The sequence below is a fragment of the Chanos chanos genome, chromosome 3 (assembly GCF_902362185.1).
Source record: "Chanos chanos chromosome 3, fChaCha1.1, whole genome shotgun sequence".
NCBI classification, from domain to species: domain Eukaryota; kingdom Metazoa; phylum Chordata; class Actinopteri; order Gonorynchiformes; family Chanidae; genus Chanos; species Chanos chanos.
Window position 1 is genome coordinate 40,923,397 of NC_044497.1, and position 24,110 is coordinate 40,947,506.

At 39.2% G+C, this 24,110-nt stretch overlaps 1 protein-coding gene across 1 annotated transcript in view; it reads left to right on the forward strand.

The window, feature by feature from the left end:
* Positions 1-24,110, forward strand: part of LOC115807519 (PH and SEC7 domain-containing protein 3-like) — a 57,620-nt gene that overhangs the window by 13,655 nt on the left and 19,855 nt on the right. Inside the window, exons 3-7 of the mRNA XM_030768543.1 lie at positions 4,685-4,879; positions 7,236-7,316; positions 7,697-7,809; positions 8,865-8,923; positions 12,279-12,368. Of these exons, the coding sequence (XP_030624403.1) occupies positions 4,685-4,879; positions 7,236-7,316; positions 7,697-7,809; positions 8,865-8,923; positions 12,279-12,368 (538 nt within the window). The remainder of the gene's footprint in view (positions 1-4,684; positions 4,880-7,235; positions 7,317-7,696; positions 7,810-8,864; positions 8,924-12,278; positions 12,369-24,110) is intronic.

The following is a 24,110-nucleotide window of genomic DNA, read 5'->3' on the forward strand; positions in this document are numbered from 1 at the left end:
CTCCTGTACCCTAATAATAACCATTCCAGGTAAATCAAAACTAGTCTTTCAAATGAAATGGTGTTAGAGTCAACTTGCATAACTTGTGACTTGTGAAGTAATTGTGAGCACTGTTGTGAGATTTAGAAGCTTAAACTCAATATAAATCAAGGAAAGCGTTGGTAGTTTATTTTGGGGTTTTTTCTCACAAAATCAGAAGAATGCCCTGCATTGTGAAATTTTAGAAACAGTTGTTTTCATAACATCACTGTTATCATACTCATTTACCACTGTCACATCCATTAAATTTCTTGCAGTAATTTCATAAGATGCTACTACAACATACAATTGCCAAACAGATTTTCATGTGTATTTCTAAACTTGGCTTTTATAACTGTTTTACAGTGGTAGAGTCAGTTGCCTTTGTTGTATGTTAACGCCGTGTTGAAGATTTTATACATTTCCAAACGCTTTAAGATCTTAGAGTGAAAATGTGCACAGGAGAAGGAAAAAAACAGGGGAAAGTCTCTAACCCTGTATCTGTAAACACCGCAAAGCATTTACCTGTCATCCTTCCCAAGCCCTTTGGGCATGAAGTATCAGTGGCTACCCTCCCACCATCCACCTACTCACACACAATCAGTTACACTAATATCACATTCACACACACGCATCCAGATGAAAACACATATGCTTGATTTTGGGAAAATGCACACGCATGTTTACCCCTGCGCTCACATGTATAGACATACCACCCATTTCAGATGCCATCAGCGATGACCTTCCTACTTAGTCTACCCTCAAAAACAGCTGTAGAAAATGTGTATTAGTGTCCCATCCTCTGAGGATCTCCTGCTTTGTGTTTTTTTTTTTATTTTGCTCCAAGGAACCTAAGTAGTGTTCACTCCCTTCAGTTTAGAATTGTGAATTTGTTTAGTCTTGGTGTAGAAACCATCTTTGGTGGAAGGCCACTCTTCCTCTCAAAATGAAATATTCAGATCAGCCTCCCATTTAGGGCAGGAAATTACAAGAGTTTCCTTTAACAAGGAGAAGGACAGTGAAATATTATAAACCTTGCCGTAACCGGAGAATGTTTGAGAGGGGTCTTCATTGTGTTGAGGGACTCTTAGGGTAGGGAAAATACTCTGAAGCCCTGTGATTGTTGTCGGTATCTGAGAACTGTTGCCTTGGCAGCCCATTTTCTTCCTGAAGCTAGCTAACTGATGTAATGTCACTGTCTCTACAGATGTCTGCTACCGCAAGGTCTTGTTGTAAACTGGAATAAAGGCTTAATCTCTTAGATGTGTCAGACTGCTTAGAGGAGTCAAATAAGAGCTTGCATCAGCTGTCATTAACACTTAGCACCTCTCTCTTCTGTATGTGAGCTTAAGCCAAGTGCAGGTAGGAATGCAGAGTCTTTGCGCATGCTTCATTTTTTTTTGTGAGATAAATTGTCTGTGCAGAACATAATATTTGCTAAACATCCATCATAAAGTCCTATAGCTAGGAGACCTTTTAGAAACAACAAGTGAATAAATAAATAAATAAATAAATAGATTTACTATTTATTAATTTATTTTTCCCATTTTATTAATTATGGTGGGGTTGTCCAGCCATCTGCCAGAAAAATACTGACATCAGATTTGGACCAGTTGCTAGCCCCCATATTAGAATCTGAATCTCACATTGCCAAGTGCTTCTTGAAGAAGATTTCTGTTATGAACCAAGTCAATGGAATCTTTTATGTCTGTCGTAGAATGGACAAGAGCCCAGAACGTTAGCATTTTTGCCAATTTTGCTAAAATGTGCTGTTATATTCGTCAAATATTATACACTTGACCTAGTAAAAAAAAAAGTTCACTAATTTGAAATGCTCTTGAAGATCATGAGCTCTTTAAGCCTGCGTGCATTTTAAGTAAAAGGGGAAGTGTACGTCATGTTAGACAAGTTCCTGTTCCCCTTGCTCAGGAAGATTTTTTTTTTTTTTATAAATTATTGTGCAACTGAAGTGCTCAGGGTGTAGGAGCCTGCTGTTCCTTTGACAGTAAGGACATGAGCCAAATTCATGAGGAAGCACACGGAGGATGCATCCCATTTCATAGAGTTCATTTTATGGATTGCCGTATTGAAATCCTGTTCTCCACGTCCCTCTTCACGTCCTCTAAGCAGCATCTCAAACAATCACTTACAGTTGACTTACAGTCACTACAGCAAAAGAATGTTAATGTATTTAAATTTTTTAGTGAAATCACAGATTGCAAATGCTTGTTGGATTTCTGTTCCTTTACCTTTCTGTGGTGACTCATTTGTGCTTTAGAAACTGAAACATTATGCTCAGGTCAATATGTTTTGTTGTTATACATGCATAAGTGTGTCTGTGCAGCCACCTCTGTTTCAGTATGAGTCAGAGAATGAGAACATAGTGAGACTCTCCTCCCTCATCGTAATCAGGTCCTCCTCTTCTCATCCTGCTCTCGTCTGCGCCTGAGGGCCCCGGTCAGAGACAGGGAGAGAGGGGCACTGAGGGAAAGGAGGAGAGCTTTCCAAATATAACACAGCTGTGGGTGGAGCTGGGGTCTTAACTAATTCACGTCCACTAGAGGAGTCCTGTTCTGCCACAAAAGCCTAGTCCCACAGTCTTGTTTCAAGGGATCATGACACTGCACGCTTTGATAAGAAGAGTTACGATTGAGAATGGAATTCATGTTGAGTTGTCTTTACAGTGCAACCTGGAGCATAATTTTAAAGGCATTTGGATATGCTTTATGTAGCTTTGTGGTAGAAAAAAACACGTAGTTCTGCACTTTGATGAACCCTCTCCAGTGTATGTCTTTAATTATTTGTTCGTATGTTTGTTTTCACTTCCCAGTCCCTTTGCCCTCTGTCATCATGGTTTTAAATTGGTCATTGTGGTGTTCATTTAAGGCTTGTCAGGGTTTCTTACATTTCTAGCAAGTTCATTTTATGTGTTATAAACCCTCTGGCCAGACCTCCCTTTTAATATGCAATCTCCAATTAATATACCTCACTATTATAGAAATAATTTGCAAAGCATATTGTTTCCACTATCAGTGAAAAAGACAGTATGAAAGGGGTAATTGCTTGCTCTCTGCCCATGAGTATTTTATGTCTGAACTTTTAAATTTGATTTAAATGCCATTTGTAATATCTTGTAGCTTTATAAAGAGCATTAATTGTTTTATCTCTTTCTTTGCTCTTCAGTCACTCTTTTCAAAATCCTGTCTTTACCTCAGATGCTTGTTTCGTACAATTCACAAGCAGTGCATCCATAATCCATGCTGCTGTTTTTTTAGACGATCAACAGGTGGCACTATAGTCTAAACTTTCCATTTTATTTTGTGTATCACAAATAAGCAAGCTGTAAACAAAATTTAATGGATGGAAAGCTTATATGGATGGAATTATCCAAAATCACGGTCACACTGCCTAAGTGACACTTTTTTTATTCTCGCAAAACATGAGAATTTTTTTTTCCCAAGCCTACTCTATTGGTATTTCTGATTAAAAAGCCATTGCCTGTTTTATATTCTTACCTTTTGATTTCCATGTTCATTTATTTATCATGAAAAGAACTCTTTTCACAGATTAACATTATACCTGACATGCCCAGGACAGAGGAGAGGTTAATTTTTGATGCTAAACTGACTGTAATTTGAGTCACGAGAGTGCATTTTTTCTGCACATCTTGCTTTAGTGTATGTGCAGAAAACCTTGAAACTAATGTGTCACATTCTCTGAATCATCATTGCCTTGTTTAGAGTGTCCCCTTTGACGACTAGACCTTTAGCAGAAGTGTGTCTGCAGTCATGCCAGGCTGAAGATGAAATGGATTAGAGTAGCACTTAGCCACTGTAGATGGAGTAATCACTCCTTTGCAGCCTCTCATCGCCATGCCAGTGGGAGTTGTCTCTAATGGCTTGTCTAGCTGCTCTTTCTGCATCATTTGGTCTCTTCCCTGGCTTGGCTTATGAACAAGTCTTACATAGCACAATTCACCTCTATGGGGCAAGCAGGAGGTTCACAATGACAAAACTAAATCCAGACTAGATAGCCCTAATGTTGTGTAATTGCACTATGCTGATTGTTTTTTTGTTTTTTTTTCCTTCAATGGATTGATTGAAGATTTTTCTATGTGAATCACTTTTAATGGCTGGCGCACACTGTGGTTAGGCAGTAAGCTTTTTAAAGGGAATTTTGGCTGCTATTTTACTGCCCCTAGTAAGGTCAGTGTACATTGATGGTGACCCAGACAAACCAGACGTGCATCACTAAGCCCTGGAGCCATGCCATGTGCTTTAGATAATGTGTTTTATGGAAGCATTTAGGAAAGTGACATTGGTCACAAGCCTTTGATGAATGTCCCAGCCTTACAAATCATCATTCAGACGTTTTGGCACAATCAAACATCAAGTGCAGTTTTTGCACTATAGAGTTCTGAAATTCTAGTTGGATATTCTTTGGGAAACATCAATAGTTTGTAGTCTTCTTGTGTTAATACACTTTGCTTGGGGTCAGTTACTTGACACATGACTTGTTCCATCAGTCTGCACAACAGGAGGTGAGATGATGAAGTCAATCATAGAGATGTTTTATTTTGGCCAGAGAAATTCCTGTTCTTGTCTGTGCCCCAGGTCTGGATTCAAGAATGACCTTGAACCTCCTCTCTCTGTCTGTGTTTCTGTAGCAGCGATGCAGGGCTGAAGGACGCATTTTCAGACTGGGACTCGGATATGGGCAGCAGAGAGCGACTGAAGGACAGCACTGACACACTGCACAATGGTAACCGTGGGGACCAGGAGGCCGCTCGACGCCTCGCCCGACGCCTTTACCACCTGGAGGGCTTCCGTCGCTCTGATGTAGCCAAACACCTGGGCAAGAAGTGAGTTAGTCACACAAGCTCTCAGTATTCACACTCTTTCAGTCTCTTTTCTGTGACAGAGGATTTGATGCATAAATATGAGGGATATGTTAATCAAACTTGAATTGTGCCCATACTTAATCAGGACCAGGCGCTTCTCTGGGGAAGAGCTGTTGAAGTTCACACCTCTTATCCCTTCATTAGTGAATTTGCTGCTTTAGAAATTGTTTAATCTGATTTATGGAACATGTTAAGTTTTCACTCATCATGATTTGGTCAGCTAAAACAAGACTGTCAAATAATCACTTTGGTCATCTAAATTTTCTATGGATCATTGAAGTATTGTTATTTTGGGAGGGGCTTAAGAATATGTAGGTCTTTACTGACATGCCCTGCAAGGCCTCATACAAAGTCAGACCTTAATGGACTTCCTGTACTACTACCCCCTCTAAAGGCCCCATCATCATCACACATCTCTTTAGGGAAAGAACCCTTTCTCTGTCTGTCTCCTTATATGCACACGTGTATTGCCCGAAAAACGTATCCAAACAAGTGAAAAAGCAACAGCCTCAGCATGTACAGAAACTGCATCACTGTTTAGAAGCATGGGGCTGCTACCTCACCCTCTCCACAGCCCACTGTTTTCTATGTTTAGATGCCTCAGTTAGGATAAAGTAGCCAAGGCATAAAGCCAGTGGGGCTAAGAGCCCGAGAAAAATACAGTCAAGAGATATTATTTTTCCATGCTGTCCGGCTTTCCTGGAGAGCAGTTTTTCCCCTTGGCTTGAGAAAAAGGTCATAGCCAACCCTGGAAGGATGCAATCATTTAATTTGATGTCATTGGTTGTTAGGCTTCTCATGGTGAGTATGTTGGATTGTACTTTGTTAGTCACTTGTGATCACGTCCCATGTGACATGTTTTGGCTTTGGATTTTAGCGTGAGAGCTCTGACTTATAATATAGCAGGACAAGGAGCAACTGTGATTCAGCCAATTTATCTAGTTACCACAAATACTGAGGTTGATCCAATGCACTGTCTTCTTGTAGCACAGTTTCATAGTCGTACATTTTTATCTGATATTACTTTTTTAACAGGAATAGCTCAGGCATATTCAGATTCCTCCCTCTGTGTTTTATCCTTGTATATTCTCTATGGTGAGAAATCATTTGTCAGAAATACCACAACAAATAGCCATTTGATATGTTTTTGTGTAGCACCTGTTCCACTGCAGTTATGAAAAGATGTGCGATGGGGCCAGCATGATAAAACAAAAACAGACAAAAGTAATAACTACTCCTAAAAGACTGAAAGAGTACCTTCATTTTCTGAGCTGTGTTGGAAAATCTAAGCACCTCTGAAGGTTCATTGGATGTCCTCCATAGGGGGGGGGTCAGTATCAAGTATCTGTCTGGCTCCTCCTCCCACACTGAAAACCCTTTTCATAAGCTCCCTTGTTAACAAGAAGCTTGGGTATAAGTGTTGTGAGCCTCAATTGACATACTCCACAAAATAAACAGCTAGCAACATCAATTTTAAAATGTGTTTGGAATATGTCATTAAATAAAATCTGTCATACAATGGCACTTTATATGGTTTCTGTGCATCTCAGTTTTGTAAATCTCAATCTGACAATTTAAGGTAATTCATATCACATTTAAAATAATTCTTGATCAAATGAAAATGGAAAAAGAATATCATCCCTTGTCTCAATTAAAGATCTTTGAACTTGAGTTGATTGGCAGTTGGAATAAAAATCACCTGGAAGTTTACCATGTGTGTGAACTTATGTTTGATATGCTACTGGTGATATTATGTCTAAGGCTTTTGAAATACTAGCTTTTATGACAGTGACTGGCAGGTCTTTGTGTCACCAAGGAGACAGACTGGCTCAGTTTGTGATGCTGTGTGAATGTGGTATTCTTTTTTCCTACTTTTGCTTGAATTAAAGTCTGGAGAGTATTACCACCCTCTTATTTGTCCATCTGCTCTGTACATGTGAATTTGCTGGCTTTAAAGTGGTGCCAAGTAATTTCGTGTGTGAATATTTCAAACCGTTCTTATATATGCATTTTCTCTATGTCTCTGTACCTTTCCTACCTGTACCTTAGAATAAATGAGGAAAATCGTGTTTCATTTTGTGTGACTGTGATATTTGGTGCCCCCAAGCATGCTCTGCAAAAACAGACATAAGAAAAAAAGCATTGTGGTCCTTGATCTTCAAAGGTCTTTTTGTTTTGTTTTTTATTTATTTATTTATTTTAACGCAAGTAAGAAGTCCATCAAATCAATAATAGAGTTATGTGACTGTGATTACCTTGATTGGCCACTGTGGATTTCTGCTCTGTCTGAAACAAGTTTTCTGTTTTGTACCCACAGCAATGACTTCAGCAAGATGGTTGCCGAAGAGTACCTCACTTTTTTTGAATTTACAGGGATGACATTGGACCAATCTCTCAGGTACCAACCCCACCACAAACATGACCACCTTGGTAATGTCAGTTAGTGCCTGTGCTACCCACTTGACAGAGCGACGGAGAGTTTCTATTCATCCTCATGACATCGCTGTAACTCTTTTCTCTGGGCAGTGGTGTAGCTTTGATGTTGGGGAGGCAGGATAATTTACTGTGAATAGGCTGTTTACAGGATGGCCTGCCACTGGCTGATCATAATACACACTGACAGCCAGTAATGTGTTGGAGCAGGCCTGAAAAATAAACCAAATTTTTTCATCATGCTTTGAGACTCTTTTCATAGAATAATGTAGAGAGCAGGCATTATTCCAGTCTGAATTTGATTTGAAGCAGTTTGGTCACATGTGTGTTTGTTCTTCTTTGCAGAACCTTTCTGAAAGCTTTTGCACTAATGGGTGAAACCCAAGAGAGAGAGCGGGTTTTAATCCACTTCTCCAATAGGTACTATCAATGTAACCCCACCATCATCGCCTCAAAAGGTACACGATTCCCAGACTAATTTTGTCACCTTGTTGGTCTAGATAAATGTTAATCACTGAACATAAAGTAGGTTTTGATAAGTGTAATTAAATTGATCTGATTTTTTAAAAACCTAATTGAACTAAGTGGCATTGTGACTGGAGAATCTCCATTCTCCACGATTAGGCTGAATCACTCTCTGAGCAACCAATCCATATGTTGTACCAAAACATTATTCAAGTAATTAATCATACAGTCACTGTCTGGTTTTTATTATGCTCATTGGAATGCAGGAATTCTTAAACCCATTTTCTGGTATTTTGCGGGTTTTATGACAAGCCTTTTCCACGAAAAAAGCCTTTTCCTTCGTACAAAATTCCTCCCGGCATACTACCTTGATGGTCTTCTGGATAGTTATTCACAGTTCCCCAGCAGAATGACTCATTACCTTAGAGTTATTGAGCTCGCAGACTGACAAATGACATGGTAAAAAAGATATACAGGATTTGACCAGGTCTGTTTCCCACTTATCAAAACACCATTCCTCTGGTAATCAAGTGTTGATGATTCTTGACTTCAGCTTTAGTCCTTTGTGGATAAAGTGAAAGAATAAAATTCAGGGCTAAAACCTGATATTGTCTGTTATTCAGTCTACATTTGTTCAGTACTGGCGTCTCATGTCTCCCCCATAGCAACCATCTTGGTAACAACAAGCCTCTATGACCAGTAGATGGGTAAAAGCTGAAATGATCTCCTTGTTGCTAAGACTGTTGCCATGGAATTGATGTTACTCTTTGGCCCTATGTAGAGGTGGATGTTGTTGTCATCACTGGATACTTGTGCATGTCTAGAGGTTCTTTATCTGTGTGTGAAATTATCTGTTTTCTATGGGAGGAAAAAAGAGTTAAATGAAGTTTGTAATATTTGCCATATGGGTGCCCAGTCCCAGTTTTGCTTTCCTTTGTTTCCTGTGCCCACATGTCTGACTGCAATTATACTTATAAAATGGACATTTTGCTGTAACCCAGTAAGAGCATGGCTAAGCAATTCATCCTCAATTAATCTCTCTCTGCAGATGGAGTGCATTGCCTTACATGTGCTTTGATGCTGCTGAACACTGACCTTCACGGCCATGTAAGTTCTACTCTTGGAATTTGTGATGTTTTTGTGCGAGGACTCCGCAGCATGAACATATCTAATGAGTGATTGAATTAACATGACTGCTGTCTCTGATTTTCCCTGCAAGTACCACCAGGGGCCTTGTTTTATCCTCAAGTTGATGTTTACAGCCATCCGTTGATTGACAAAAAGGAACTTAATTGCACTCCTTAAAAGTGAAATGTTTACCAAGAGGGCAGCCGTTTCTCATTATGCACCGAGCAACAGGAGAAGGTTAACACATTTTGAGTTCTGTAATCTATTTCAAATGCTACCTCACATTAAAACTCTTGTTCCTCTTTTTGTTTTCTTAACTTGGAAACAAATGAGATATGGCATTTTATTCTAGTTAGTAACATTTAGGGATAAATCGAGAAAAGACAGATTTAGTTCCATTACTTTTACCCCACCTAGTTTTTCATAAATCATGCATGCCATATTCAGATTCCACAGGGAAAAAGATGCATTTGCTGTCATGGTGTCCTTGATATTTGTAAAAATGATTGTGCGGTGTGAGGTTCTTTAACAGTTTATTTCCAGTATCTCTTTAGTCTGTGGAGCCTATTCATGTGTCCGTTTACTCACAAGATGGCAAATTACTGGTCAGACACATTCTGGCTAGCTCTCAATTTGAACACATATGTACCATGGAGATGCCAACATTCCACACCTACATTGCCACAGTTTGCTAGACTCCTCATTACAGAGACTGTTTTGATGCACAGTCATTGGCTCAGGTGAGCTCTGCACCTAGCAAAACCTAAGTCTAAATATAGCCACATAAACAGAACTTAAATACAGACCTGGTTCACAAATCAATCTGTATTCTTTTTGCCAACACTCTCGCAGAATATTCAGGCATTGTAGCGGCCTGCAGTGCTTTCCCTTGATGAGAGTTGACTGAATAAGTCCAGATAAGAAATGTAATGTTTCTTAATTAGCTATTTTCCTTTGGGCTGTGTCTTTGATTTTTACCTGCCCACCTGAATCCTAACAGACTCACTCCTTAAAACAAGCAATACAAATGGAGACATGAGTGGACTTCCATACAGGGTGATCTGTCCAGTTGATTTCTGCTGTTCCTCAGGAGCAATCATGAAGCCTTTTGAGGGATCATTTTATCTCTTTTAAAAAGAGTTGCGTAGGCATCGATGAAAACTTGGTTCTATGTGTTCAGGCCAAATATTTCTCAAAAACAGCATCATAGTATCACAATCATTAACTTGGTGATAAATTCTCAGAAGACAATCAGCGCACAGTCAGACAATGCTTTGGACCACATGGGACATATCTTGTATTCAAAACTCACAAAACACAATACTTCATTGCATCCATTAAGCTCTTGTTGTAGTTTTGTATGGTTTGAGATTTGAATCAGAACTCACTGCTCTCTTTGCGTTCTGAACTTTGCACGCTGCTAGACCCTTAGGAATTACCACAAGGGATAAAAGCATTCAGGGAAAAAAAATATAAAAATGATCCAGTCACAAAAGTGATGCACAGCATTCAGGTGGAGCATTATTTCATGTGGTAGAGTAGAGTGAAAGGTCTAGTGAAATCCTGCTTGTTCCTTTTCATGCCTCTATAAATTAGAGCCAGCCCTGTGTCGCTTTTTGATATTTTGTGCCAGTCTGAACATTTGTCAGTGCTGTCCACCTACAAACTCGGCTGGTGTTGGCAGGAACTGAAAAGTCATTGGAACAAACACCGTCTGCTCATTATTTTAGTATTCACTGCTAACGCTCATTCCAGCCTTTGTCCCTGTCATTTTATGAAAACCTATAAAAGTGCTCTTTAGAGTTCTTATCTTTCATAGGTGAACACCATATTCAAACTCTCCAACGCTAATAGTTGTCTAACGTAAGATAGAGAGTGCTAAATTAATTATGCCCTGATGTAGACTCTGAAGACCCAATAGAAAATGTGATTTAATAGTAAGTCTTGGTGTAGGCTGAAATGGGGAACACTTGTCTTTTTGTGGGGTTGAGGATGTTCTCGTTACCGTGTGCAACACAGCTCTTTTACTTCTGTACAAAGCAGATACTCCATATTAGTCTGTCACAGCATTTATGTCTGTTCCCCCAGCTTTATGTTTCAGCTAGAGTTTTTTCAGATAACCTCTGAAATATAGCCATCTACTATTGGCAAGTAGGAAAGGCCATACTACCTCTACATTTTTACATTTTTTCTGATAGTCCCTGACAATAAGGATTTTATGTATGCACTGCATATACTCATATTTACATAGTAATAACACAACCAGCACAAGCCATGCATTTTAGCATCATGATTGTCAGTTGCAGAAAACTGCCTTACATGCTGTGAATTCACTTATTTTTATGCATGATGTGTGCCTTAAGAGGCATCATACATTAACAAAAATGAACAACTGAGTCATAAAGAGCAGTTACAGGCATTCTTCATGCTTTAGCTTTAAGCAGTGACATTGTTTAACTTGTATCCAAAATTTTTGAAGAAAGAAAGGGGGCAAAGCTGTTGGAACAGTGATTTAACATGTTAACCTTATTAAGATTGTTTGTGGTTTAAGCTTGCAGAGGGTCTGAGAGAAGCCACAATTTTCATTTTGTTTACCTCATTTTGAATTTTGAATAATCTGACACAAGTGAATGAATGTTTGCATACATGTAATATTTGTTGAATTTGTTAAGCAGAATCTGTATGGTGTTTTGAAAAGCTTGTCTGGAATAAAAAAAAACTGTCTGGAATAAAAAAAAAAGATAGCTTGCAATGGTGAAATGTTCCAAGGCAAGTCTAATAGCCTTTCAGTAGGAACACATCAGTTATGATGAATTGGTTTTCAGTGAATGCTTCACTAGTTTCATTGGTCATTATATCTTTGAATAATACAAGGTTAAAATAATTGATTGGTCCAGGATTGTTAAAGACAGTACTCAGTTCAAAATGCTCTGTGACCCAACCAGTACATGACTTGCACGTTGTTGAGCTGTATACATTTTCTCTATGAGTAATAATATATCCTCCATGTCGTTATGATGCTTCTGTCCATTCAGATTAGATTGTATTGATGGATTGCATTGTTAGAGCTATGACTGAATTATTGATGTTGCTTTGAGTGTGCAACAGTCATGTTCATGATTTTGAAATGAAAATGCTTCATGTACTCATGCTACTAGAGTGCATTATATGTTTGGCCAGAGATGTAGGCCTGCTCTACTCACTGTCAGCTATACTTGCCCGGTCCATGAGTTCAGACAGTATGTCGCTGATGGGTTAAATAAAGCCTTGCAAGGGTGATGCATTGCTGTCCTGCCACATTATCAATGTAATAAATGTTTCCAACACCTTGCAGAATATCGGGAAAAAGATGTCGTGCCAGGAATTCATCAATAACCTGGATGGGCTAAACGAAGGGCATGATTTCCCCCGAGAGCTGCTGAAGGTAAGTCCTATCGCATTACCTAGTGAAATTATCTGGCTAGGGTTTAGTGTCTAAAGAAGGTCCATGATGACATAAGATGGGACCACCTCAGATGGGTAGGGTTGACGGGTAGATTAGAGTAGGCTAAGTGTTGTTGTTTGAAAATGGAGCCTTCTGTGAGACGAGGTTGCACAAAGAGCTATGCTCAGGCGCTATATTCCCTTGACCATTTGATCTCAAGGGCTTTGCAGAAGTGCTGGTCTTGGCTATTCAGTCTGCAACAATCTGATATTTGTACACCTGATATTCCACATAAGTTACAAGCGAAGGACAAACACTTTCTACTCCTCAGTTACTTGTAAGATGTTGACATTGGAACCCAGGGGAAAGGTCTTGGGGACACTAGGCCGTAAGAAGACAATAGACTCCTAGGATCAGTTACCATGTATCACAAACATTGTGGCAGCTGTGACCGTGATGAGTGTTATACTATCCACCCCACAAACAAATTGAACGCCTGCTAGAAGGAGCTAATTCTCACTCGCATGATTCTACGAGAAACAGATTTTGGTTTTGAGATTGGTACTGTTAACAGGTGCTGTTAACTGTTATCAAACTGTTACTATTTAATATTAAAGTTTTATATTAATAGTGTAACAAAAATAATAATAATAATAATGTATTGTAAAAAATATTAGTATTAGGTTATACTGTTGCTGATCTATATTGACATATGTAACATTTTAAGTTAATCTGGATCGACAGTTCTTCAAAATGTTGATAAATTTTGAAGAATGAATTTTGACTCAACCTTTAAAATCCTCAGCTTTCAAAGAGACATTTGATCAGTGTTTGACAAGTGACTATGATGGAATACTCTAAAATATTTTGCTTATTGTTTTTGTTGCCAGCGACAAGAAAAATACTGTTCATTCCAACTGCCATCAGAAAACCATTGCTGGTTCATGGCCGTCCTAGTAGACAGCCCTTGGTAGTGGTCATTGTCATTTTTCTGGTTTTAACATTAATTTCAGCAAAAATCTTAGCATTGCTCTCATAGACCAGAACACAACACTATTGAGCATAAGATCCATTACTCAGGAAAACAGAGTTGAGCTTGCTCTGCCAAGAGACCATTTTCAGAACAAATAAATAATTAAATAATTCACCCCAGCACCACCCACTTGTTTAATAAAATGAACACACCTCTCACGCTGCAGGGTCATGCTTGAACAATAACTTGGCAATGGTATTACTTGGCTCCGGATATGGCCAACAGGTAGGGATGATGACTCTCTCCAGCAAAGTGAAATACCCTTCTTCTGCCTTTGCCACGGCATCTGCTGCTTGCTTAGGTGAGCCCTGTGGTTTAGGCTTTTCATTACATGCTCATGGCAGATCTCATGGGACTTAAAAGCCTTCCAGGATCTTGGGTTTGATAAGATTATGACTCAGTCAATATTCTCTCAATTACAGACAGTCTCTTAAAATTTGTCCAAACTTTTTGATTGAACCCTTAATCCAGTGAGTCTTGTCAAATTAGGCGATGAGCGTGTTTTTCATATCGCAAAATAATTTTGTGGTGGACAAAGTGCAAGAACAAGCTCAGTACAGCCAGCCCTTGGAGAAAACGAGATTGCGATAAAGTATTTTCATTCAGAGTTCATTATAAATAAGCAGAGGGTTAGATTGCTTGGTCCTTGGATGACTGTCACTCGTTTTCTACAGAGAGGCAGTTTTGGCTGCACTCAAAGTATTTTGATGGATGGCTATGTCCTTTCAAGCTTCATGGTTAGCATCTGCAGGAACCACAGCAAATTGATGACAAATATGCTTGAGCTGAGAGTTTATTATCAGTGTGGCTGCTCAGAAGTCTTTCAGGTGTGCTAGAGGAGACTGCCAAGGAAAGACCCCAAACCAATACAGTCATTATTGTATTAGATGATTAATATTTTCAGTGGATCTTCTAGGTATAAAATCAACTAATATGTGACCTAAGAAACATCGCTTCACAAACTACTCACGTCATGTTGTCCTTTTGTTTTATCACTTTTCATGTGTAAATGCAGATACAAATGCACCATACCAAAAAGAGGTGTTGAGACCTGATTTGTTAACCACCATTAACAGCCTCACCTGACAACACCACAGTCATGCTGAGTGACTGCTCCTGTGCCTGCAGAGGCAAGTCTCGACTCAGAAACTGCAACACAAACAGTGCTGTTTGTGTTATAATTGTATGTATAACAAGTGTAACAAAAGGTCCAGTGACATTTCTGATGTCTTTCCCAGACTGTCACCATTACATGCCTTACCCCTAGGGTTTATTACCCTAGTTGCAACTGCATTTGAATATGTATATCTCTTATTATATCAAGGTAATTATGCAGACTAAACTACTGTTTTTTTCCTGGATGTATTTGGGTGGCAATACACCTGTTGGGAGTAACATGCAAGTGATTAGATTAATGTTTCAGGCAATGTAACCAGAGAGCGGTCCATTCTGAGTCCTGGAGATTCACATTGTGTGTTGTTTCATGTGCTCTACTCCTCTCCAGTTGGCCTCAGGGAAGCCCAGTGATGACAGATTTCACTAGTCACCCAAAGATTGTTCTCTGCCAGATATGCTATATGTAAAGTTATACTTCCTGAATTGCATATGCTAACTGACATACTAATCCAGTCTACTTATCGAGTTCTCTTCTCGGGCTAATTGTGGTTTCAGTTCTTTGATTGAGAGATGGTAATGGAGCAAGCTTTTCATATGTACACAGCAGATAGACAGAGCTGGCGCATAGATTTGTGTTTGAGAGGGAAGTGCAGCCACACATGTCTGCTAATGTCCTCAGTGTTTTTGTGAGTGATAGAGCCAAACAGGGCACAGCCAGCTGTTCCTCTGCTGCTTAGAGCCCAGTGACACTCTTGTTTAAGTTCCAAGTCATCGTTTCATCTAACCATCCAAAATCAGCCCCTCATAAAATCAGTCAAGCCTCTGCTGTCTCCCAGTGTCACATCATCTAACTAAATACTGTTGATATTTTGTCATTGTGCTGGAATTGTTTTCTTTAGTTATTTTCTGATGCTAAACTGGAAATGTTTTCATGAGTGATCATTTTAACTCTTAAAAATACAGTAGAGGTATGTGCTTCTATGAGAGGCGTGGCTCTGTGAGCTTGATAGCAAAGAAGAAAATGAAATGCATATATCTTTTCTTTGGTAGACATCTTCTGGTATAAAGATACTATTTTACAAGCTCAGCAGAGACTGTCATTGAGGGAAACTGACATTTTTTGTTGCTTGAAACCCACTTGAGTTGTGTTTGTTATGGTACAGTCCACAAAGTTGACAGCAGTAACAATTTATGAGCATTGACCCAATTTTTCCCTTTTGATAGGGTTTTGTTGACTCAGTGAAACGGTGGCACTGGGAAATTTCACAAGTCCAAACAGAGGGATATCGGTGTCAGAAAGAGGATAGAATGGCATGCATTCCATATTAGATTTGGACAAGTAAGGCAGGCAGCTTTTAGACTAAAGACTATCTCGCTGCCAATCAGGAAGATATATATGGAAAAATATGTGACCTATCTCATGCAATATTAAACAGTGCCTCTGCTGTTGTGTTACATATCCTATTTCTCCATGTTCTTCAGTTACATACTGTAATTTAGACCATCGTCCCACGTGAATAAGTCCAAAATCATATTAGATATGTTGTGGTACTGTTGTGGGTTTATGGGTGTTTGTAAACATGTCAGGTTTGTATTTCGTATTGATGCAGTCTTAACTAGCAGTGGTTTCCTTAATATGGTCTTGGGTCACTGTCATTATTTCAGTATCACACTCCATGACTCTACATAATCTAAATTTCTTTATGATTTTTCAAGGTTTAATATTTTGTGTCTGATTATTCTCCATTCATCATCCAAGGACACTAGGACTTTGAGCTCTTTCAATAAGTTGTTGAATAAATCATCTTGTGTTCCTTTTTTTTTTTTTTCCTTTTCCTGTGTAATTAAGTCTGCAGTGTGTCTGTTGTCAACTTGGTAAGTGAAGGAATCTTACATGTCCTCATGAAACTTGTACTGACATATTAATAAATATGTGCTTGTGAATTGAAGTTGCTATGGAAGATGCTGTGCTTGTGGCACTTTATGACAGTTAATATGTTAATAGCCCAGTCACTGACATGTGTTTTAACCCTCGAATAACAAGATGAGGTATTGCACTGCTGCCAGAAAAGATTGCTGTGTAGCTGTTATGTTGCTCAAAATCCTACTACCATTAGCTTTAGTTTCCATGACATTTAGTTGACCCCAAACTCTCAGCCTAATTGAATTCTTATACATACCCCATGTCTCTGCACAACAGGAAGTTAGTCTGTCCCTATGGGCTATTGATTAGCACTAAGCAGATGGTTGTCTGGAGAGATTTTTCAAAGTATTTTGTTGACCTTTGTGTGTGCTTGTATGTGAATGTGTCAGTGTATGCATGTGCCAGTCATTTTATGATCTCTGGTATAAATCTAGCCCACTGAACTGAATTCAAGCTAATAGGCAAGTCACAATACCAGAAATTTAGCAGTCGATACCAACACCAGTGAAACTCCACGTTTCTCAATACCCAATTCGATACCACTGTAAAAGAAAAAAAACCAAAAACTAAACACTTTGGCACACTTGTTTTTGTGAATTTATTATTAATCCCTGATGATCTGCCTGAAACGCGAAGTACTTCCATACACGACTTACTGTTTTTCTTTTAGATGAATCGACACGGATTGCACCTCCTGTACCTACGGTACTGTAGAAAAATGAGCACCGTCACATTCTCAGAGTTTTGGCATCGACTTGCTACCGAAGTATCGGTTCTCGTGACATCCCTACAAGCTAACCTAATTATGATTGTGGTTGTCTAGGTGATGCTTACAACACCATCCGCTGGCCTGATAAGCTGTGTCCAAATTTGGTAAATGTATCGTTTGTGACAAGATGTACTAGACATTTGAATGGTCAGCGCTTCCAAAGAAACAGTTTACTGATGTCCACGGCCTTGCACCGGGCTGGATACAGTCCATGCTCAGCCATCAGACAATTAGACATAAGACGCGTCAGGAGCAGTGGTGGCCCTGAACGCACTGCAGCGCTTCATCAGCAGCTTAAAGTGACAGGATTTTTCACCTGCGTGTTATATCAGGGGAGAATGTTTTTACAGGAGTTTGGCTTTGGTCCATATCCTCCCAAAGCCCCTGTGTTTGTTTCCATGAACAAAGAGATGTACTAAGACTGACCTTTAAAATAGAGGAGACATGAATGTTGCATTGGAGTAATCAGACACCAGTTCTGAAATGACATTTCTATTTTGATCAAAGGTAGCTAACAGCTGTTTAGAGCATGGGTGCCGTGTACAGGATCAATCTTCAAAAGATCATCAGAAGCCTCTCGGGAGAAACAATACACCATCGTTTTGGGATCCTCTGAAGTTCAGTTCCAGCATGTGTTCTGAAGTCACTGTAGCAGGTGTTTGAACAAGAACTGGTGCACACTTTGAAATACTTTGTACACAGTTAAAAATAAAGTTGTGGTTGCTTTATTTTGATGACCAAGGACCATTTTTGTTCTCAGTCAAAGAAGCATTTGGTTTTTTGATTGTGGCTGAGTTTGTGAATGACACATTTGTTATTCACACATGATTTACCTTTCAGTTCATAAATTAGGTCTATCTTTAATGTTATTTTGCTTTAGGCTGTGTTACTTTGCATTTTTATGTCTAAGTGTTACCAATGATACCGTAGCACAGTTCATCTGATGGCTGGATCTCTCAGAAGTGATTTTGTGATGGTCACATTACCCATCAATATCCTCTGACAGGACTATAAATACAGAACAGTTCTCTGAGTGACAACTCTCAGAATGGATGTAGGTGAAATAGCCTCGTTCCTGGTTGTGTCTCCATCTCAAAGCATGTATTCAAAGGTCAAACAATTTATCTCAAGATACAACACCAGTGACCTAGGCAGCTTTCTTTGGATGTTGGTTGCTTTATGAGAAGGAACACACTGTTACTTTGTGAAATTTCTCGGACAAGGTTTTCCATCTGTGCGGTTTAGGGGCAACCCTCAGTATTCCACTGTTAAGATTTCTGAATGTTACAAATTATACAATTTTTACATAGACTGTAAAGACATTTTACACCTTTACACCTTTGCTTATATTTCTCTTTTTCCTTAGACCAACCATTCATTGAAACCTTAACACATTCTATGGTGACTTTTTTAGGGAGGGGGAGGGGATCTCTTTTTCTTGGAAAGGAAATATCATTGAAAGTAATGTGAGAACACTGGTGGTCAAACCAGCATATTGAGAGAGATGGCAAGTGAAGCACTCAACTATCAGTATTGTTGATAATTTCTCAGACTAGTCACTGCAGGTTAAATTGCCTGTTTGCTCTGCTCCTTTGACTATGTAATTGCCTTCAGGTCACATTGCCATGTTTCAGATCACCCATGTCATAACTGGTTAAATCAACAAGTGTGAATATTTAGCTGCACATAGCTGCTTGTTCAAGTCACATCTCTGCATGTTTCATTCAGGCTCTTTGAACATCCCTCACTGACTGCAGGGCATAAGGTCTATGAATACAATGTTTAGAATAAGCCAGCAAAATCCTGCTAATCCCTTTAATCTGTTTTTCAATGGTTATTGAATACCTTTGAGGTCGCCGCTGCCAAATATGAAATCTCTAACGTCCTAGACGGATTTGATTCAGTCTGAAAGACATTTAACAACTAGTTGTTGTCACCAGTCATGCTTGTAGATGGAGGACCATTTTTTCTTTATGGTGTTCCGTACTGGGATGGCAACTGTCATACAGTGATTGATTTACCCATATATATTTAACGACACAAAGCCACTCTGACGTGTTCCATGCATGTGTGCTATGCAAATGCCCGGCCCTTGACTATCTGTCGGTGAGTAGAAGAGGTAAATAATATGTTGGTATCTCCTTGTATATTGGCACACTTTGGATGTGACATTTATAAAGGGGCTGTTGGATCTGCTGGGCTGGTCAGGTACACTGTGTAGTATACTTTATGATGGGTATGTAGCCTGTAGAGATACCTTCTGGAATGCTTGGCTACAGATAATGGCATACATGGAGTGGTGGCTGAATAATAGACTGCTGATGTATGTGAAGAAGCTGGAGTGAGTGTGTGTATGTATGTGTGTGTGAGTCAATGGCAGTGAGGAATGACCTCTGTCTGTTTGCTCAGTTCATCGTATGCTACGTTGAGATTGGTTTGGCTGTGAGCGTTGATATCATCCTACACACACATTCACACTTGGCTGGGTAAAGGTTATACATACTAATATGTGATTTTTATAGATTATACAGTCACTGACGCAATTGCATTGTACATGTAGCTGCTGCTTCTGTTTTGTGTAGAAGTGCCTTTTGAGATTGATGCTGTTTTCATCCAAAAGGCTCATCAACAGTGCAGAAGAGTCCTTTACCTCTTTGGTATTAACAAGGCAATGTTACCTATAGTCCTCTGAAAGGATCTTCCTTTTTCAAGGTAGTAATATATATCTTATCATAGGCTGTAGTGACTCGATATAAATTAGCTTTACAGCATTAGTAATGCAGTGCAATCACCACTGATTTTCTTTGATTGGACTGTGACAGATCCTTTGTTAAATTCTCATCTCTAGATTTTTTTAAAAGTCAAAAATCTACAGAGACAAGCAGCTACTATGTCGTGTCAAGTGCTGAAATAGTGGAATTATGTGCTTGTAACAGGCAAATTTTGGAAGCCTTTTCGTGTGACTTGAAGTGAGATACTCAAAGATCTCCACTGGAACGAGCTGAAAAACTCCCCGTTGAGGTGAGAATGTGTCCCAGAAGCAGCATGCATGGATGTGTGACTACATCTACGCTCAAAATTGTCCAAGAGAGTGAAAAGATAGATGTAAGCGTTTACTGTCAGTACTGATTTAAACCAAGAGAGTATATAGTATGTATAGTTTTAACATCATTCAGTCATTTTTTAACAAATCTCTACCGCATGTGAAAGGAGTGTGAGTAGAGGTTACCAGGCATTTTGCTGTTTGTACTGTATATGCCTATTGTTTAACATTGAAAGCAATGCTTTGTCAAGGGAATGTGGACAGAATCATAGCACTTACTGTACGTGTACTGTACTTACTGTCTAAGGGGCAACCCTCAATATTCTACTATTAAGATATCCTCTTCAGAAGAAAAAAACTTCTGCTTTGGCCATGGTTTATCAGGATTGATTAGACTGAGAATGTTTTATTGAGCCTGGTGTTGCGACACTGTCCTGTTTTTCTCTTGGGTCAGCTTTACAGTGAAAATGAGAGATGCGCGATCAGGCTGGAAGATGTAGAGGTTGCTTGAAGAAATGTATCAAAGTGATTCATATTTGTAAATCCAAGGTTGTTTCATTATTTATTAACAGATTAGAATTTTCTGTTATTTTATTAACTGAATTATTTTACACATGCTCAAGTACAGGCAGCCTGAACCATTCAGTGCTAACACAAAAAACACACAGCCCTCCCACATGATTCTGTGGTAGGCATCAGAATAACAACAAAAGGTGGCTCTTCTCAAACACTGGGCTGACAGCCAGCACGCTGAAGTATCTAGAGCAATTTCCAATCAATCAAGGCATGAAATAAAATATGACCTTTTAGATATTACAAGGTATCTGTAAATCACCCAAATGTATTTTAATATATAAAGCACATACTCCGTCTTTTTTTCCCTCATCTTGTTTGCCTTTTATTTTTTGTTTTCTACTGGAGTTTTTAATGCTTCAGGGGTACAAGTCACTAAAAAAAGCAATTACATTTAAGCTCAAGCACACATCTAACTTCATGTGTTTGCCATGTCACTTCGACGAGTAACATTGTCTTTTGTGTTTGCAACAGACCCAAAATGCTGTGTCACGTTAAAGCTAATTAACTCCATTAATGATCCTGTCAATCTATTGCTGCATCATTTTAATGCTGAATGGTTAGTTTTGGACACTTCAGTGTCAGGCTGTGATGTAAGCTATCTGGTACATATGGACTGCATAACAGTGGGTCAGTTTGGCATCTGGCCTTCTTTCAGCCGGAGACGACGTATTTAGTGATGCTTAATTTGAAATGTCACTGTCCATCTGGGATGCTTATTAACTGAAAAGATGAAAATAATGGACACATGAGCTTCACTCACATTTTCAGGGCTTACTTAGTGCATTAGTTAGTACATTATTAAATGCAGGCGGATGCCTTTTTGCTTTTTTCCTGTGAGGTCTAGGAGAACATGTCACAATATTAATTTACTAAATTGCTCATGAGCCAGTGCCAGCATATGAATTATTTGACTGGCTTACTGGGTGTACTCCTAATGTTTCAAAGAAACATCCTTGTAAAATGGAGTATGCTTTATTTTGTTCCTTTTTTTTATGATACTGCTAAGATTTTTTAGAGGGTATTTCAAGGGTGTATTGTTAAATTGCTCAGAAGAAACATCCAGTGAAATCATTCAGAGCTGTTTTAACACAGAAGCCTTGATGTCGTTATTCAAGGCTACTGTATTGTCCCAGTGTAGTAGTGGTATTAGAGCAGTGTGTCTTTGAACCTATACACTGTGAAATATTTGATGCACGTTGCTGGAGGAGATGCCAGGAGCTGTGGATCAGAAGCAGGTTCTTTCCTGCATACAGCAGAGAGACAGATGGGCACGATGATGCAGCGGGCTAGCGGCTCACTGATCACATTAAGGCATATTGTTTGGCATGTGACTGTACTGTCTTAACCAACCAACCTGTCCACCCCACTGTCCAGACGGCTTGTGAAGTCACCACCGTTTCTCATCAGGTATCTGTTACGTTATTTGGACTTGTAATGTGAGTCGAGGATGATTAACGTTCCTAGCATAAAAGAAAGCTTTACAGTTAGCCCAGTAGTTATCTTCAGTTCAGGTGCTTCAGATTTGGATGTATTGTCCTGGTTCTTTTGTCTGCCCAGGAATCATTATGTCCGTTTGTCCTTTCTTTAAAAACTTGCCATGCTCAAACACACTCCAGTTTAATGGGGGTTTTTTTGTTAGGTGGTGAACTTTCTCATGCAGTGAATTCAATGTCCTGTCAAGTCACTGAAGTAACTTATCAACAGCAGCATCATTTCTGATTAGTTGTCATAGATTTCAGGACCATGCCATGGATAGATTATAACTGCCAAAATTTTATTAAGCCTGCTTGTTCTTGGAAAACAAACAGTAATGAACCCTACAATAATCCATTTGCCCATCAGTTTGAATATTTTGACGATTCCACTCTCCATATGTGTGTTTAATTTATTTTATTTATTTATCTGCCATCTCTGCATTGCTTCATATCTTTAAATTAGGTTGACTAGACTAAATGTCAATAAATGCTAAATGGTCAGTTGTGTCTGTTTTACTGAATTTCTAACCCATTATTTGTACAATAAATGCTATATCTCGGGTTTAAGAATGGGCACATTTAGATACAGCTGTCCTGGTCAAATAACATTAATTTATTACAGTGCTGTGGATCACGCTGATTTTGTGAATTACTGGAGGATAGAATCGTTGAATTCATTCTTTTCAACATTTTGAAGAAAATAGGTTTGAGCGTTAGTAAACAGTATGTTGTATTCTGTGTACAGTTGGGTTAGGATTGTATATGAAAGAGTCAAACTGAAGTGTTAGCCAAAGTCAAAGCATGGTAAGGAAACAAAAATTTCAATTTTATGTAGTACATTTTAGCTTCCAAAGCCCTCTTAAAATTGTTGTTATCAGAAACAGCCAATTGATTACAGATCATAGTTATTACAAATGCAAACAAGCATCTGGTTGCACTACTACTTGTAGCATCTGGTTGAACTAATGTAGCATCTGGTTTTACTACTAATGCGCTGTTCTGTGATTTTTTTGTTTTGACAACCCTATGATAATGTGGTATGTTTTTATGATAGTATGACGTTGGTAACATTACAAGAAGTGCTCTATATTTATTGTACTTATTTTTTGTGAGAATCTTTCTCTGTACATGTAGAGCATTGCAGATGTTGCTGATAGTACTAGTTTTGCTCCCAAGGGCATGAGTATCAGTCTAGAGATACTGCCAAATGTGTGAATGTGTGTGTGTATATGCGTGCGTGTACAGCTGATGCATGGATCTCTGCACTGTCAACATGTGGGCTATCTCACTGCAGACATTAATGAGCCTGCCGCTCAGCATCACAAGAGCTGTGGTGTTGCTATTTGGAATATAAATGAATTGCTTCTCACCATTGGCTCTTTCCAAAGGGGAGGGGGCTCTCCACTCCCTCCTCCCTGTTTTTTTTTTTTTTCTTCTTCTTCTTCTTTTTTTGTACCCACTCCCTCTCTTGTTCTACCTCCCTCTCCTTCTCTCTCTCTCCCTCTCTCTTTCTCTCTCTCTCTCTCTAACTCCCAGTCACTGACGTGTGGCTTCTAGGGGAACTATTGCTCTGAATCAAAACACTAGTGGAGCAATGCTGTTGAGGGCAGTGCTACTGGTGCTTTGAAGAGAAGGACGTGTCTAAAAGCGCTCTCTCTGTGCCCTGCCTCTCGGAAAGCTCTCTCTTCCATCTTAAGCCATCCTACATTGCCACTGCCAGGCTCTGGGACGGTGCTTCTCTGCTGTGTGGTTGTACTGCTGTAGCTATAGGATATGATTGGGGTAAACAGTGTTCAGGGGACCAGT